Raw genomic sequence first — 19,533 nt, forward strand, 5'->3', positions numbered from 1 at the left:
TTTTACTATGGTTGTCGTTAACAGTTATTTCAATATATATATACAGTATTTAACATGAATGCATCTTTTCAGTTTGACATTTATTGCTGTTTCTTTTTCTTCCATGTGATTCCTAAAAACTGAACAAAACCCAATTTGAGCTGCAGTGCACACAAAAGTCCAATTTAACAGACTTATGGCTCAATTATTTGTAAATCAAACCCAGATGGTACATTTAAAAGCATTAGAATAATTTGTATTCTTTATATGGTGAAATTTAATTATCATCAAAGCACAACAAGTGAAATATGCACATTGCAAAACACTATAAAATTCGTAACACCAGTGGGAGACAGCGGCAAAAGCATGTACATAAAACATGATTTTTTTTCCTCTTAATTTTTTTTTCATTCATTTCTGTGTTTGCATTTCCAGGTATTTATATATATATATATATGTATATATAAAATAACTGGAATATATATAAAAAATTTGCATGTTTGAAAAAGTAATTTCTTATGTATTATTTTATGTGCACTTAATATATATAAAAATTTTATTTGACTGTCAACCCTAATTTTTACCTAAACTCTGTCTTGCTTCAATATAACCAAAATGAGCTTATGTCAACCAAAAGGTAGTCTCGCGTAGCCAGATCTTCAGACTGATGGCTGAAGGTCTGGAATCTATGGCAGGTTTCATTGGCCAAGGCCTGCCCACAAGGCCGTTTGACTGACATGTCAAACAACCAATCATAGTTCTTTCGTTCATAGTGTCACGTTTCGGGGCGTGGAAATGTCGCCACAATAACAAACCGGTGTGTGAAACTCTCGGATGTTTTTGAAAATCCAGTGTTTAGTTGAACCTGATAAGCGTTCGTTGTCACATTTGTAAACACGGCGGCTTTCTTCTTTTGTGAGGGGGTTTGGCGCCACGGCATCTTTGTTTCCCGGCGGACCGAAAATAAACGCGACACTCACGGCTCCTGGAAATCCAATTGAATTAAACCAGTCAGATGACGACTTCGACATTCCTGAAGTGTTTCCAGAAAAGTGTGCCATATGCATCAGACGTTTAGCCAACATTCTGTGGGCGTGACGTCTGAGGCTGAGACTAACCAACCAGGCAACCTTCATCCCCCAACCTTCTTTCCAGCACATCTGTTTTTCCTCTGTCCTCTACCCTTACCCTGGTCACTTTCTTTTTCTCTTTCCCCTCTTCATCTCTTACCCTGTTGTTCCAGGCCGTCTCTGATTAATCATGCGCAAATACTCCCAGCAGCCACTGGAGTTGTTTTCTGTGATAGCCTCTGAGTGAAAGAGTGAAAATAAATAAGGGTTAGGTGTCCTCCCTGCCAGACAGTGATTAATGAATGAGTGCCGAGGCGAGGTGTAGCGGTAGGATGCTCTTGTTGTCCCCTTTCCCTATCTGCAGGGCAAGGCCACCCTACGTTGAAAAGCTTCTGTTTGTACCTAATGGGCAAAGTGACCGTAATTTATAACAGTCAGCTATACACAATTAGTTTTATGTCTGAAAAGGCTGACACTTCATAATCACATAAGCATAGTTCAAGGTCCTGGTCAAGTGCATGCCAGGCATCTGATCGGACTCAGCTAGTTTCACCGATACCTTCCTAACTTGGGTTGCACTTTTTGTAACGTGTGGAGACAGGATTATCCCGTTCCACGCACTTGTCCTGTAATTAAATTCCTTTTCCTTAACACCCTTTTAGTGAAACCCGATGCTATGGGTTGTCTACCTGTAGAACAAATCCCAGAGGTGCAGAGGAAAGAGATAGAGAGATGTATCACGGATGAGATGAAAGTAGATGGTAATCTTTGTAAACAGGGAGAGGGAGTGTGCGAGAGAGACGTGAGTTCTGGTTATCTGTCAGTGTTCTGCTGAAATAGAATTGATCTTCCTTAAACGTTAGCTTGCTGTGCTTTTAAGCAAATTCTGGGAGAGCATCCAGTCTACACCTCACATGAATAACAAGAGAGCATCTTCAAAAAAATATGACAACCCCATTACTATCTTCATTTTGTGGCTTTCCAGAGCTTTACTCCAGGGGCTCGGGTTTGAACGCTGCAACTCATTAAATAACAAAAAACCCTGCCCATGTTTATGGCTTCTGTTCTGCCTCCCCACCAAGGCTAAGCCACAACAAGGCAAACCTGGATTAGCTGCACATCCTGTCTCTTCATAGATGCTATTGAGGGGGTAATTTAGGAACTGCAAAAAGACAACAATGCTTTTCTCTTTTACTCGCTCACCTCTTCAAAATGCTTTTGCAGCCCTTTTTCATGCACTGTAAACAGAATCATGCTCTCTTTTCTTTGCTGTTGTTATTATTAGAGGTAGTAGGCTTGACATTGTGGACATGTTTGGTGGTACTTTGATTTTTATTTTACTGTTTTATGAGCTAGCACAGGAAGCAGGAACTGAAGAGTTAGCACCTAGCTTCTAGCTAAGCATTCTAGTGAATGCACAATAACACCTAATAAATAGAGAATGTTTGCTAAATAGACATACTAGTCTTGTAGAGCACAAGTAAAAAATTTGGACACACTTGACTGACTTTCTCATGATCGTAGAAACCTTTTGACCAAAAGACTGATGCTTAAATAAAGGATTTTTAACTATTGTCCTGGAGGGCCAGTGTCCTGCTGAAATTAACTCTAAAGCTGGGGTGTCCAATCCTGCTCCTGAAGGGCCAAGATCCTGCAGAGTGTAGCTCCAACCAATTCCAATTTTCCTGGAAGACCTTGAAAGGTGTGTTTAATTGGGGTTGGAGAAAAAGTCCCTGCTCTAAAGGCTCAGGTTGTACTTCATTCTCATGCACAGTTTAAATCCGCAAGACTTTTGAACGTCTTCTTTTTTGTCTGTGAGAGGAGAAGGATGCATTTGGAACTTGTGGATTTGGTGGACTTTTGTTGCTCAAATCACTCACACATGCACTACTTCAGCAAACAACAGCAGACTGTACTAATGATGAAAATTACGTCATGCAAACTGTCCGAGAGACAGAGGGGAATGCAGACAAGAGAAGTACATTTTCGACTTAACCCTAAACCAGGGGTGTCCAATACTACTTCTGGAGGGCCACTGTCCTGCAGAGGTTAGGTCCAATCCTAAGTAAACACCCCTGAACTAGTTAATTAAGGTCTTCGTGATCACTAGGCAAGTGTGTAGGAGCTAAATTCCTCTGGAAAGAGGCCCTTCAGGAGTGTTGTAGATGTTAGTTTTGTCTCATATGCATGAACTTCTTGGGGAAAAAAATTAAAAATAAAATGGCTAATATATTGGTTAGCTGGCCTTACCTATTCTCCCATCTTGGCCAAGCTGATGTCTAGCAGTGTGACCAGCTGAAATGTGCCCAAAACCCATCTGGAACCAGTCAACAGTGCAGCCTGACTAGACTGGGAGACCAAGGAAGATCATTTAGGAAAAGCAGTTTTTCATAGGAACTCCTTCAGTAATGTTTGTAAAACATCCCATGATGCATCTCACAAAGTTAATAAAAATAAATAAATAAATATATAAAAAAAGCTCAGATCGTGCAGAGATTTCAAACTATTTGCAACATATTTTAATGCTTTTAAAAGAAATTTGAACAAGTCAGCCAGCTATTTGGTGTAGAAATCTGCACTTTCAAATTCATGCATTGTAAATGTTCATGCAAGTATTTTGCATAAAATAGATAAATGGTTTAACATGCAAATATAAACATAGTCTAAAGAATCACAGCATTTCCCAGTACAGTACATCTTGGGAATTTTCTTCTCAGTTTTTTTCTTTTTAATTAGAACATTTTCCATTTAGATTCAGACTGCTTCATTTGTTTGGGTCTGGCTGGGGATTTCCACCCTGGGCCGCCGAGGGAACGAGACAATCCCTAGCTGAGCCCGGCCCGACTCGAGCGATCATTTTTCAATGTGCTACTCTCAGGCTCAAAATGATTTACCTCCATTCAGACAGCCGCTGCCTGGCTCCCAGCCAAAATACAAAGACCAGACTGATCACTCGAGCACTCTCACTATCTCCCTTTGAGACGACACTCTCTCACTCACTTTCTGGACATGTTCTGTCTCTCTTCACTCTCGGGAGGTCCTCACCCTCTTTCTTTTTTAATTTCCATCTCATTTTCAGATTTTTGGCTCTCTGGTTTTTCACCTCTGTGTCTCATACTCAACCTCCCCCTCCTTCCTCTCTCCTTCTGTCTCTCCATATATTGCTGTCCCTCGCTCTCCTCACATTTGATTCAATTTTATGCTTTTTATTCTCCTTCCACCTTGTCCTTTGTCTCTTTTCTTGATTTTTCTCACTCTGTGTTTCTTTTTTAGTTTCTAATAATAAGAAATAATTCTAAATGTATTTACGGTAATAACTGTGACCCGGCCAGTTTTTATGACATATATTCTCTCCACAAGGGGGACTAAGAAACTCTACAGCGCATCTGATCTCATATTACACAATTGTAATATGCAATATGCAGTAGCCCATCACTTTACACATCTCAATGACGTATGGTTATTATGAGCTACACTACATTATGATTAGGCTATATTTTACAGTAGTAGCTCAATGAACAGCCAAAGCTGCCCTGTGGTGATTTCCGTATTGACATAATGCTCCAATTTTACAGATATCACACAGCGTGCTCTCATGTACACTCTGTTTTAATGAGGGATAATGTTACCGGGTGACTGACGCCTCAGGTCAGAAGTGCTCCAAGGAAGTGTTTAGTAATGGAGGTTGAGAGCAGCCCCCCTTTTCCCACTGCTGACAACAAAAGAATATCTGGACTGTGCATCTAATTATTCCAGTGAATGAGGTTTAGATTAGTCTTTTTTTACTTTTGTGATTAGTACCTCCTGTAGATTGAGATTTTTGCTTTGCACTTGTGATCAAACCCTGTAGCACTAAAGTATACTATGAGAAAGTATGTTGCAGATGGTATAAAGATGCAGATGGGGGAGTCGTGGCCTAATGGTTAGAGAGTCGGACTCGTAATCCAAAGGTTGCGGGTTCGAGTCTCGGGCCAGCAGGGATTGTAGGTGGGGGGAGTGAATGTCCAGCGCTCTCTCCACCCTCAATACCACGACTGAGGTGCCCTTGAGCAAGGCACCGAACCCCCAACTGCTCCCCGGGCGCCGCAGCATAAATGGCTGCCCACTGCTCCGGGTGTGTGTTCACGGTGTGTGTGTGTTCACTGCTGTGTGTGTGCACGATGGATGGGTTAAATGCAGAGCACGAATTCCGAGTATGGGTCACCATACTTGGCAGTATGTCACTTCACTTCATAAAGAATGATTTTCAAGTGATTGATCATTTCAGTCAGTGTGCAGCTGTGGACCAACATCACTTTCTCACATACTCTTTCTGGATTTCATTCTGTCACAACACCATTTCTTATTTCCGTGGGAAAGAAACTTAAGACTCCTAGTTACTGTACAGCCAACTCCATGTGTCTTTGGTTATTTAAAGAAATCCTCTCACATGTCTTACGTTGCATCTATAGTTCTTATTATGGCTAGGAGAAACTTTTAAACAGTAGCCATAGAGTATTAGGTAAATGTTGAAAAAAATATGAGAGAAATAGATGTTGATGTTAAAATTAGGCTACTATTAATGGGACAGTGCACCTAAAAATGTACATTCCTTTGTCTTGTATAACACTGTCTTTCTTGCATGTAATGCGATGGATGTGTTTAGGAGAATTTACCTTGAAATGGAGGTTGATGGGAAACCGAGACAACCATGTTCACCATTCATTGTATGGAAAATAGCGTGACGCATGAGTTTCTACTCTCAGCCTTTTGACCTGACTACTAAATCTTGTTTCAGGCCAGTGGGTGAAAGACTATGATATCATCCTTCAATGCCCATGATGTCATAATGCCTTAATCACAGGAAGAGGTTAAGCCTTGAATGGCACGTTCTTTATTCACATTCATTACTTTAGTAAGTAAATAAGGACTAAATGTACCTTCATTGGTATAAAAGACTTACTATGGCCAGTTCTACTGGATATTGTTTTTGTTTTTCCAATACTAATCAAAACTGTTTTGGCTATTTGGATATGTAGATCATCCTAAACTGGAAAATTGATTTAGCTGAGGTTGTTTCTCATTGAATGTTCTGATTATCGGGGGTTCATGGCAAACCATAAACATACTAGGCCTATTTGATTATTTCTTCTCATTGATAGTTATTAAAACATCATTATTGACTCCAGAGCATTGTATGCCATACTTTTAGATTTGTTTGTAGTTTGATAACTCATAGCATCCATAAAAGGATAAAAAAAGCACATTTGCTTGTTGTAAACAAACTGCCGATCTTACAGTGATGGATGATAGTTGGAGATAAGGGTATGGAAACGTTAATAATGTAGTCTGATATCACTCACCGTGGTCCATAGTGTCCGTAGCTTTGTTATCCTTTGTCAAGAGAAAGAAAAAAGACCTTGTTACTATAAAATAAATGTCATGGATGGTAAATAGGGACGAAGAGAAAGACAGGCAGAAATCCTTACAACAAGCTAATGGCTCTACAGGCTAATGACTCAGTTGGCTTGAGGAATTCCTCTTTCTAATTTGACAAAAGCTGAAAGGCAGAGAAGGCCGTCTGCAAAGATTATTGACAACAAGCCAAATGGGTTGGCTCTCACAACAGTAGATAAGCAAGCCAGGCATGATACGTGCATTGGTTTACACATCCACACACACTCAAAATCCCTTTCCTCAGCCCCCAGCCCTATGCACACACACACTCAAATCCATTTTGATTTCAATAAAAGCTCACAGCACCTTTTATATCACTTGACAACCATGTATGCCATTTATTTTAGCCATTTGTACATGTTTTCCGTGCTGTTTGTTGAGGAGAGATGAAGAAACTGATTGATCTTGTATACTGTCATCACTTATACACTGTTAATTCAAATAAAAATCAAAATACAGTATGGGTTATTTATTTATTTATGTATTTATTTATACCCATTTATCCTTAACGTAGACTTGTATTTTTCTCAGATTATCATGATTTTTTTCATGATTCATTTGTTGTGAGCAATTCAAATTAATATTTTATTGCATATATTTCCTCTACTCTTTTCTAAAAATTAATGAATTAAATAATGAATTAATTAAAAAAGATGAAAAATACAATGTGGTTAATGTATTATGTGTCGTGAAAGGTTCTATACAAATTAATATGAATTGAACTGAATTGAAATTAATTTCAATATTTTGTTGCATATATTAAAATGTGCATATGTTTTTTTTTCAAAATAAAAAATAAATAAATAAACAAATATATATATATATTTTTTCTAATTAATCAAGTGTTGAATTAAGATCTAGTGCATAGGACAGACAGATTTACTGTGATTTAATATGAATAAAAATGTTTGTTTATTTATTTATTTATTTATTAATGTAGAACTTTTATTTTAATTAAGAAAAAAATAAGGTGTTCAGAACATTTTAATGGTCATTTATGATTCATTTAAGTGGGAACATTTCTATTTTCAGAGCATTTAAAATATAGTACTGTCTTTCATCTTACAAATCAAGGCTTTTGTGTGCTGTTTTCAGTATTTTTTTTTTTCCTCCACGCCAAAGAACATCTTTCCAGCACAGACGGATTTTCCTTTTAAAGCGTTATCAGAGTACATAATTTCAGTCATCTAGTCTGTGCACCTAGGGAGCTTTGATTGTGCCCATCTTGGCTAGCGGTGTGCGGCAGTGGGAGTCTGAGCTCTGTGTCGATATGTAGGGCAGTGTGTTAGTGGGGTGCTGGTGTGCGAGCCCTGCTGCAAACCGACAGAAAATGAGTCTCTCGCAAACATTCCCTCTTATTTTCTCTCTTTCTCTGTCTCACTCCTGCTCCTCAACTCAAATTAGCAGTTTAGTGAATAGATCTCTCTCACATAAAGAGCTTAGTCTTGTTCCAGCTGCTGCTTTCCCCCCATCTTGCCCTTACCCACAGGCCAAGGGCATCTCTAAGCACCGTATGTGTCTGGAATATGATTTTAAAGTGGTGGTCGCCCAGAGATGTTTGATTTTCTCTACACCTGAACACACACTATGCTACGGCACACCTAGCATATGCTGTGTGCTGATTTCACGTACGCGATAATTAATAGCTTTATCCCACCCGTCAGAGCAATTATGTTTGTCACAATGCAAACATTTAATGAGATTTTCAGCACACACGGAGACACAGGTGCAGGACGTGGACAAACACACTTCCTCGCGCCCTGTATTTTTCTTTTGTTAGCAGCACTCACTAAGGCTAATTTGAACAAACCCCTAACGCTCTGCATTAACCTTCAGCGTGTAACTCCACCCATATTGTTTGAGGTATAGAATGATACCTCAAATTGTGCAGCTTGTTGAAGAGAAGGGTGCTATTACTGTTCTAAACAATGTGACTCACAACTGCATAACACCCTAGCATCACACAACTCACACTTTTTTTTTATATTTCCCCCTTACTTTTATTTATTTATTTTTTAAGTGTGTACATAAAAAAACATATTATGCATGGTCAAAAAAGTTTTTTCAATTAAAATATCAGAATATCCATAAAGCAATGTATTTATTTATTTGTTTATTTATTTGCAAGATAACTAAATTCATTTGAAGGGAAAAAAAAAAATATATATATATATATATCTTTAGCACAAACACACACACACACACACACACACACACACATTATGCACAGTAAATAAATCAATACATACATAAATAAGTAATATCTGAATATCGCCAAAGCAAGGAACAGTTGTTTATTTATTTACCAGAAAAAAATAAATAAAATTAAACACATAAAACAACACACTCTTCTCTACAGACATACAAAACACCTAAAGAAGACACACACATACACACATAGACAAACAGACAGGCATGCAGCACATACTAAGCAAATCTGTTTGAAGTCTGGGGTAGAATAAAAAAGAGACCCTTCACACATGAAGAATTCATGTAGTAAGGGGCGTGTGTGTGTGTGAGGATGAGTGAGAGAGAGAGAGCGAGAGAGCAAGCGACTGAGTGTTCGCAAAGCTCTGATTCCTTTTCTGGCCATGGGGAGTGAAAAGGGGCTGGACCGTGTAAAGAAAGAGAGAGGGAGGAATCGTGCTAGTGTGTTTGAGTGCAGGGCAACTGCCAGCACTCCTCCGGCAGCAAGAGGCAAATCCTGACTGCTGGATTCCAGCCCCTCTCCTCTAGGAGACGGATAAAAAGAGGGATAGATGACAAAAAGGACCAGGATGCCTGACACAAGAAATGGACTAACTGACTGTTCCAGGGAGAGAGAGTATTAAAGGCAGAGAGAAGTACTAGTGGTTTGGTGCTCGCTGGATGGTGCAAAGAGGAATTAAAACGTGAAATTGAAGAAGAAAAGTTCTGGATATAATTGTAATGACTTTAAACTTCCATCATCTGCAGATGTTTGTGCACTGAGAATGGGCAGTGATTACCAGGGAAGCACTGGCAGTGACTTTGTAACTAGTTTGTTTCTGAATCACTCTTTTTTGATGGCAAAATGTGGGAATGGACACACAGACAGTACCGTTTTTTTGCATCCCACCTGCGTCGATCTGGCTATGAGTCGTGTATACATTAGATGATGGATTGGAAAGAAGTGTGAGTATACTTTTAAAGCTTTTTTCTCTATGTGTGTGTGGGTGCAGCAGGTTTTGACCCATAGATGTCAGTTGCAACACACCCTAGGAATTCTTAACGCTAGAAATTCTTGCTCTGTCCTCTGAGCTCACCTGCCAAACTCTACAAAGGCTCCTGTCTGATTGTTTATACATACTTGGGATATGGATTGCTCCTTGACTGTGGAACATGTCAAAGCTTGTTTGTTTAGTGTAGCGTGTGCGTGCTGCAGAGAGTTTGAGCAGGTGGACAAGTAGAAAGTGCAAGCACATGGACGTGTGCGTTATAGCCACTCTCCATTCATGAACTGAGCCAGCTTTTTTTTTCAGAGGAGATGGGGAAAATGAAAGAGAGAGGGAGTGAGAGAGCATGTGTGCTTCAACAAGCAATTAATTTCAGCATTAGTGTACAGGTGTGTGTGCTGAGAATGCTTGAGCTGTTGTTGAGGATTCATGAATTGCTTTATTACTGTACAAGCATTTAATTTCAAACCTCCCCAACTTATCACTCGCATTTTTGATTGAATATAGAACAAAATAATATTCATTCTGTTCATGCGCTATAAAACATATTTTTTCAATGAAAATCATTAAAGTAAAATGTATTTATTTTATTTAAAAATAAATAAATACATAAACAAATAAAGTGATCAATTCTATTTATTTGTTTAGATTACTAGATCAATTTAAAGAAAATTTGTATTTTATTTTATCATGTAGCTGTTATTTCATAATATCTTCGTAATACTTCACATTTCTGGTCAAACTGATTGTAAATGTCATCTTATAGTATTCTACATTTTTTTAAACTTAATTGTTTTTTTTATTATGCCATAAGACATTCAGTTTAGTATTCTTTTATAGCTAATATTTATAGTGATTTTTAACATTCTTGAAGATAATTTTACAAGATAAATATATGTATATAACATCACACACAAAAGCTTGATTTGTCTGATTAACTTTCTCTCTCTGTCTATTACTTTCTGTTTTTTCTTGTTCATTTCTCTGTCTTTTACTCATAATGCTTTCTGAATGCATCACTCACACATTTCTTCAATCCCCTTCATCTGTTTGTACACATGCAGGCACAGAACAAACTGTGTGTGCTATTGCCCTACACCAACCCTACACCTAAACTTAGCCCTCACAAGAGACTTTGTGCCTTTTTAGATTTTCAAAAAAACACCATTTAGTATGTTTTTTAAGCCTTTTGAATTACGGGGACATAGGCAGTGTCCTCATAAACCACCTTCATATTGTAATACCTCTCTCATAACCATGTCATTATACAAATTTGTGTCCTCATAAACCACATAAACATGCACACACATACACACACACACTTGCATCTTCTTGTGGGCCGACAGTTCCCCAGGGAGGGGCCGCTCCTGTATTCCTCCTGGATGTTATAATTATTTCATCAGCCAGCGGTGTGTTCTCTGAGTGCGCTCTTGGGCTGAGGCGGAGGGGCGAACGGAGCTAGAGAAAAGAGGGTCGGGGCGGAGAAAATGGAGGGAGAGAAAAGAGGAAGGGAAGGGTTGTCACCTCTAGAGGTATGATGCAGAGAGGGGTAGAGAAAAAAAAGGGTGTAGAATTGCCAAAAATACTGGGGAACACACACATGATCATCCAAAGGCCTGGTGCCTACGCTAATGATCAGTGCTTGTGTGTCTCAGAAAAAAAAAAAGACAAGACAGACATTTATTGTCACAAGCACACTCCATAATGCCCAGCTTTTACTGACTCCCACTTGTTCTCTTCTGCTTTCCCATCTCCTGACTTTCATTTGATTTGATCTTATCACAGGTTATACAAACATTATTAGCACACAATTATTCCATAATTTCTGAAATTCTAAATCCATCACTTTTTCATTGTAGGAATAATTGACAGCATCATTTTATGGGCAATCTCTAAACATTGGTTTAACCATGTGACACTTGTATCTTCGAAATTAATGTAATTAATAGTTGTAGTATGTATTAATAAAATAATACTAATAATAAAGTATAATAAAGTCATGCGGTGCAACATGCATAATGCAGAAACATTGCAAGGAAAAAAGCAGTCAATATCTGTGTCAAGGTCAGTATATATTTTAAAAATAGAAAATGATTTGACATTAATTCAGGTAATTTCTGGTTGTAAAATGTCATACATACCAAAACATAGTTATCTTTATAAATTAATAACTAATGATATTTATAAAGTACTTTTCTACCTTATTTTTTTCTTTAAAGCAGTTTTGAAAATATTGTTTAAGATGTGTACCCTCACATGCATTAAAAATAAGGAACTTACCTTTTACTCGATAGTTACACCACATGACTTTTTATAAAGTCAATCAATATAAACCTTTCATAAAAAGAGTGTAAGTCACATAAAGGTAACATCATTTACTCACACATTACCTGATCTGTCATTCTACTCTTCTTAAACAAAATAAAAAAAATATGCTCTCCAAAATGTGTGTAAGGGATTAAAAAGGAAGAGTGGCATGGCAATTACATCCAATGTGCTACTGTAATGTGTGCTCTTAGCATATAAGTATTGTTCAGAGTGTGATTTTCAGTGTACTTCACTTTTGATTATTGCTGCATTTAGTGTGATCAGTCGGTCATGTTTAAAAACAGCTTTCTTTTAGTTAGTTCTCCACTGTTACACTTCAGCCCAAGAGAACGGCCTTAATGCATCTCTTAATGTGAGCTAAGCCCCAAAACGTCACTTGATAGCTTTTGGTTTTTCACCTTTCTTTTCTCTCTCTCACTCCCAATCTTTCAGTTTCCCTCACTTACACTCATTTGTTCCTCTCATGCTGTGATTTTACTCATAGGTTCATTCGATCACCAGAACACTTGTAAAGTTCAGTCTTATGTGGTGGGTTGTTGGTAAGGTAGCTGTTACTTAGGTAAAGGTCTTGAACCTGCCATTATTACCTCTTCATCTACTGTTTCTGGAGTCCAGTAGTGACATCTCACATAGATTTTTAGATTAATTTCCAGACTGTAACTGGGTCACTGTAAAGCCAGACTTAGCAAATGGCTAATGTTAGGGCTAACTACAGGGCTGACCCCCATTAAACACCCACATTTTTAGAGGACATTTTTCAAGGGTTTCTGAGCACAGTGTGCCTATTTAGTTGTGAAATAAAGAGGGGGAAGGCAGCCTGTGGAGAAAGAGTGAGTTGTTCTGTGTTTACTTTGGCAATGCGATAGGGGGCTTTTGACCTTTCAGGACTGATTTTATAGCATTGCGTTTTAAATGTCAAGCTCTACCGTTAAATCAATCAGGAAAAGACCAAAAATGGTTTGCGGACATGCACCCCTCTGTCTGAGTGAAAAAGAATATTCTTAAAACTGTAGGGTTCCTTGGAAAGTCATTTTTCGCTGTGGTGACAAAGAGATTTGGCTTGATTTTAATGGAACCCCCTTTGACAGAGCAACGGCAGTTGAGAGATTTCAGTCGACTGCTTCGATGAACCTTTGTTTTTAATTCTAAAAATACCTCATTACACATCTTTGTAGCACATATTTAGGGCCCGAGCACCGATGGTGTGAGGACCATATTGGAATTGCTCCGTTTATTATTATTATTCTTCTCCAAAGTGAATCGCATTTTTGAGAGCCTAAACATGCTCCAAAGCTCATGAATCTTTGCACACGGGTCAGAACTGGCGAAAATTTACATCTGATATTTGTTTCAGAAGTGGGTGTCAAAATGGCTCGATAGCGTATACAATTATAAAAAAAAGCTACGTTTTATGTACATGCACAAAAATCGGTACATATGTGTAACACACCATCTACAAAAAATATCTTGTAACAAAACCCAACAGGAAGTACATTATTTTGAATTTACTGTACGATTTTTGAGCAGTTTTGCAATTTCCAGGCCTCGTACTTTTTAATCGGATCGTCTTCAAATTTGCTGCCTGTTAATCATAAGGCCTTTGCGATCAAGGGGAGTGTACCTGATGGCCTGACAAAGTTTGATGTTTCGCCATGAAACAGGAAGTTGCTGTAACTCAGGCAAGAATTGTCCGATCTGCCCCAAACTTTGCACGTTTGATAGGAGTTCAGTCCTGAACACATACTTTTGCCCATATTCAGTTATAGTCATAGCGCCACCTGCTGGCAACAGGAAGTGACATGTTTGACACTGTTATGGACTCCAAGGCGCATATTAAAACATATCAGCAAGTGTTAAATAGGCTGGCAACATGCTAGTAACATACTAAAACAAGGTAGAAACATTTGGCTAAGTGCTAAAGCATGCTATTAATGCAGTGAAACAGGAAGTTGCTGTAAGTTGCAGTGCCCAAGTCCTGTCCTGAACACTTCTACATGCCAAGATTCAGTTATAGTGATAGCGCTACCTACTGTCAATAGGAAATGACATGTTTAACACTACTAGCAACACAGTAAAGTATGAAATTGTGTGCTAAACATGTTAGAAACATGCTCAAACATGCAAGCAACACATACTAAGTGCTAAAGCATGCTATTAATGCCATCAAATTATTTGTTTCACACTAACTTAAACATGAAATGTCTGATGTGCCCTAAACTTCACATGTTTGGTAGGAGTTCTGGCTTGAAGACATCTACATGCCAATATTCAGTTATAATCATAGCGCCTCCTGTTGGCAGCAGGAAATTTGGCACATATAAATGACTTTGACACATTCCTTCTGTATTTACCACTTTAAAAACATATTGCCCGCTGTTCCCTGTTTTCCTATGGCCACGTGATGGCGGTGAGCCCGGGTGCGAGGGCCCTTTCATCGCTGCTTGCAGCTTTAATTTATCTTTATAACTGAAGTCTCCAAAGAACACTGAAATGTTATTTTTCATGAGTGTTTTCCACCCTTTGCCCGACCCATTAGAATTGAGCAAACTTATCGTTTGCATGCATAAACGTTTTTACATTGTGGTTTAAAAAGAATTGATTTTATGTAGTTGAAACACAATCAGCATCGAAAAAGAACTAATTTCGCTATATGCACACACTGTCTGAGAGACAGAAGACTGCTTTTGAGCGCTGTCAGAGAGGCACGCACACGTGAAGACGGTGCTCATAGAGCGCAGGAGTATTGAACGTAGTTATTTTTGCCACTTTATAGGCCTTGCACAGTTTAATACACACTTGCATGTGTCAAAATGCATATCTTTGTAAGTATCCTCATAAACACAGCAATTTAGGTCTTAAGTGAAAGCAAACAGCTGAGAAAGAAAACGTGTAGCAGTATATTGGATCTGAGCAGCTCTTAAAGTGACAGCAGTCACTTTATATATATATATATATATATATATATATATATATTTCAAATTACACAGTGAAGAATAGATTTTATATATTTCATTTAGTTTTCTGTGATATTGACACTGGTGACAAGAATTATGAAATTTCTGTAGTATCAAAAATTTTGAAGCAAAAATAACTGTATTGTGATATATTTAGTTACCATGATATAAAATTACTCATATCGTGATATAGGATTTTGGTCATATCAACCATCCCTAAATTCATCAGGATTGGATTAGTTGCTTAATAGGTCTTTTTTTTTTAAACACATGTTATCGTGATTATGGTTCTGGTGTGACTTGTATGATGATCTGTTTCTCAAACCAAAAAAAAAAGAAAAGAAAAAGAATTCATTTGACTCAATATTATAAGCTCTTAATCTGTGTTATATTTTTGTCTGTTGTCTCAGGGCTGCTCAGAAGCTGAATCTGTCATCCAAACGGAAGAAGCAGCAGCCGCCACTGGTATACTCCCAGGAGCCCTCCATCTACCCCACTAACTTTAGTGCTGTCCTTCAGTTTTCACCTCCACCTGCTCCACCATGTCTGCTCAGGGCAGGGTCAAAGGCCAAGGAAAACCCTGGCATGGGCAAGGTCAGACACCCACCGCACCACATCAGTGCACTATGACAAACGCTTTCTTCTTTTAACTTAACCATTAAGGTTGTTGATTGGGAATTCTCACCATTAGTTTTTTGCAGAATTTTTGCAATACTCCGTATCCATTATCCAGTCGAACCCAGATAGAAAGTGGCGGTTATTTTGCTGATTATGAACAGATTGTGTATTTGGGATTTTGGATTGGGATAGTGGCCAAGAGTAGCAAGTTGTTCACCATCTACACACCACCCCTCCTCATTGTCCAAAGGGTTTGTCTTTAGCACCGTATTACAGTATATATATAGTGATGGAGAGGATTTGTTCCAGATTAGATGCCACCTGCTCTGAGAGATGGTTGTAGAACATCATGCCAGAAGCTGTAACCCACTGAAATGATTGATAAGTACCCACTGAGAATGGACTCATTACATCCCAGCCTCACTAATGAGCTTCCTCTTCCTACAACGGCAAACACGCATCTGATGCTGCCTGAATGGACTCCAGTTGTTGGCAGCTTTTGGGAGAACTATAAAAAGCTATGGGCATTAGAATAATTGCCCAGCCGTCTGTAACCATTTTGTTTGCACAATGACCAAATTGTCCAGAAGGATGCAAGACATGTGCTGTAATTCCAGTGGCTGTCACGCTCCAAAAATTGACAAAAACAACATCAAAGTGGATCTTATGACTCTTGCACTCTTTTCCAAGTCTTCAGAAATCATGCAATAGATTTGTGTGAGGAGCAAGCTGAAAATAGCTCCAGTGGAGCTCTGAAATCCCATTCACATGTCATTACCGATGTCAGTTTGGTGCCATTGGTTCTCACGCGTCTCATGACCAGTTGTGACATGCAAGATTGAATGGATGCAAATGCGATTGAGTGAATGATGGGGAAGTTATGATGGGGGGTTAGCCAACTGGCAAAAAATTCTGCACCTGTGTGAGAGGAAAATCTCTCCATATCAGCAAATGACAGTAGTCTGTATTTGTTATTCAAAAATGGAAATGGGAAGTTTCTGTAAATATACCAACCATAAAAAAGCAACACTTTGCTTTATAAATTTTACACCAATCTCGCTCATCAAAGACAGATTTGTTGAAAATCATCACACATAAGATGAAGATGAAAAATAGAAGAGACTTAATTCATTCTGAGCCCTATTGACTTTGTTTGTTAGCTTTTGTCTTCTTCTGTTTTTTCTTCTTGTTCCCTGATTCGCTAAGTTATCAGAGTGATCTCCCTCACTAACAGGCTCCAGCAATGATTTAACTTGCTTAATCGGTTACAAAGCCGCTGACGGTGGTCTGACTAATACGAAACACCACAAAAACGAATCTGACTTATGGATGCTCATACTTATTTAGACTTTATATTTTTGTCTGTTCCTCATACATAGCCAGATGCCTCAAAACGTACAGAGCACTAGTTGTCAGTAGATTTTCACATCAAGATAATTACTGTTCGGATTGCCTCAGAAACTTGTGGGACATCATTTCTAGACCCGAGTTTAGGAGGTGTGAAGCCAGCAGCAGCACTAGGGGGATCAAACCCTCCTCACGTATCAAATTGCCAACAAATGTAAAACTCAACGGTTCAACCCAAGCCCACATTTCTGTGGTGTCTGGGTGGCTGGTCCCATTCGGGGCCAGTCATATATGGGAGCCTATTTCCAATGTCACGGCCGGCGTAATTCGTTCACCATGTGCACACGTCCATCAGTGTAATCGGCCCCTGTGGAGCCGGGAGGGGGAGTTCAAGCCAGGCCGCCGCTGTGGCGCAGGCATGCCGCTTGGCCCCGGGTGCCGTGGAATAGGATCAGCAGTGCAGACATTGTTTCGTAGCACTGGAGCCCAAATGTTGTAATTATATCTCTGCTACAAATCACCCGTGCAATACTGTGGCTTTGTGCAGCTCTGAATGCTGTATTAAGGGCATGAGGTTCTCTTACAGTATGTTTGTTTTACTTTACTGTATTTGCTGCAAATGGTCTTAGTGGTGCACCGTGACGCAACCGTGACAATGTGTGGTATTACAGGCAGTCTATTTGTTAATGACTGGTTTTAACAGTGATGATACGATAGTTTTTTTTTTTTCCTTGGCAGAAAGTTTGACTTATAAAATCAGTTATTGTTGAAACAGTAACAGCTACTCCAGTCATAAGGCATTTGTAAATAAAATTATATAATGATAATTAATGATATAATGATATAATCTTTCTTTCTTTCTTTCTTTTTGGGCTATTATTATTATTTTTTTAAATACATAAAAAATACAAGTCATATGGAAAATGTCTTAAATACACCTCTTCTGTGATTAGCACGTTTTAAATTTCTGAATTAAAATTCATTCTATTATTTTTTGGGGGAAATAACAGATTAATACAACTGTCCTGATACCATATTGAAGGAGGAGGGAAACACTATTAAAAGTGAATATCTTAAAAAGAAAACTTTTGAATTTCAAAATATAATTGTATTACTTTATTATACTTTTTAAAAAAAAAAACAGTTTATTAATATTTGGAATAACTTTTTCTCAAATCAAAGTCATGTGGTGAAACCAACATTTGTGGGGGAAAAAAAACATGACATGTTTAAATATGTTGGCCTTTTTCTAACAAGGTTATGTTAGTTCAGGTTGTAAAATGTCATGTGGTGTGACTTACCAAAAATATTATTATTATTTATAATTTTTTTATCACTTATTAATACATTGTTCACTTACATGATTACACAAGGTGTAAGGGAAATATGTAATTAATTTTTGCTTCATGGTTACACCAAATGACATTTTACATTACATTTACATGTGTAAATTTGGCAGTTGCTTATATCAAAAGAATTTTGAGAGGTGTGACTATTTTCTCAAAACTATATGAAACCAACGATTTGTATTGAATCAATACAAAGATTACATTCCAAGAATTTGGCATGTGTTTTAAAGGTGCTATAGAATGGAAAACTAAAAAGCAATCGTGCATTCCAAAGTAGTTTCAATGCCCCGCATATTAATAGCGGCTCCCTAATGCCCACATTTTATTTACAGTATAATTACCCAACAATATAACTGGGTGAGAATGTATTGAAATATATATTTTCCCCGTGTTTCCTTCCTGCTGTGTGAGCTACTGAAATGAGCCGCACTGTGAAACAGCCAATAAGAGCAGAGCTCAACATTGACCCACACTGTGAAACAACCAATAAGAGCAGAGCTCAACATTATTATTCATGACCCTTCCAAATTTCATTCTAGGGACAAATTCTAGGGTTTTAAATGGACATGTAAAACCGTTTCTGGAGATTTTTTGCCCTTACCTTAAGTCACATACCTTCTATGTAGATATCAGAGAACAATTAAAAATATTGTGTTGATGCATTCTATGGCACCTTTAAACTGTTTTCCTTCTGGAATCATGGAAGCTCTTTCTTGTCATCAACGTATCAATCGTTTTATGTGACCTACAATGTTATATTACAGTGTTAATGGAATTTTCTGCTTCTGCTTATCAATAGCATTTTTTTTCTATGTGCTCCAGGTCAAAGTTATGATGCGGATTTGTCCATCACTGGGGATTGTGGATTCATCCGAGTCACTGTCCTTCCTGAAGGTGGACACTCGTAAGAAACAATTGACCCTCTACGATCCCTCGCTCAACACACAGCCCACCTCAGTGCATAGACGAGCAGTGCTGCCCGCCCCAAAGATGTTTGCCTTTGACTCTGTTTTTTCCCAAGATGCCTCTCAAGTAAGAGCCGCTGTGAAGATGTTATCATTTTGTTGGCATTTGCTTTTGAAGTTTGAAGTGAAAATATTTTGTTAGTGTCAAAAAGATATTTGAGAAGCACACACACACACATTCTTTGCAGGGCAAGGGGCTTAATGTAAAAAGGCCTGTTTTGGGACACCATCGTTCTTCAAAGTATGAGCCCAACAGCTGTTTCTTTAAGTATAGAAAATAGTTTGAATTCCAG

At 38.3% G+C, this 19,533-nt stretch overlaps 1 protein-coding gene across 1 annotated transcript in view; it reads left to right on the forward strand.

The window, feature by feature from the left end:
- The window catches only part of LOC306850001 (kinesin-like protein KIF26A), a gene marked incomplete at its 5' end in the record, with an annotated part of 90,531 nt that overhangs the window by 52,287 nt on the left and 18,711 nt on the right, over positions 1-19,533 (forward strand). Inside the window, 2 exons of the mRNA XM_079385407.1 lie at positions 15,372-15,555; positions 19,098-19,307. Of these exons, the coding sequence (XP_079241533.1) occupies positions 15,372-15,555; positions 19,098-19,307 (394 nt within the window). The remainder of the gene's footprint in view (positions 1-15,371; positions 15,556-19,097; positions 19,308-19,533) is intronic.

This window comes from Barbus barbus (assembly GCF_936440315.1).
Source record: "Barbus barbus genome assembly, chromosome: 30".
Taxonomy (NCBI): Eukaryota; Metazoa; Chordata; class Actinopteri; order Cypriniformes; family Cyprinidae; genus Barbus; species Barbus barbus.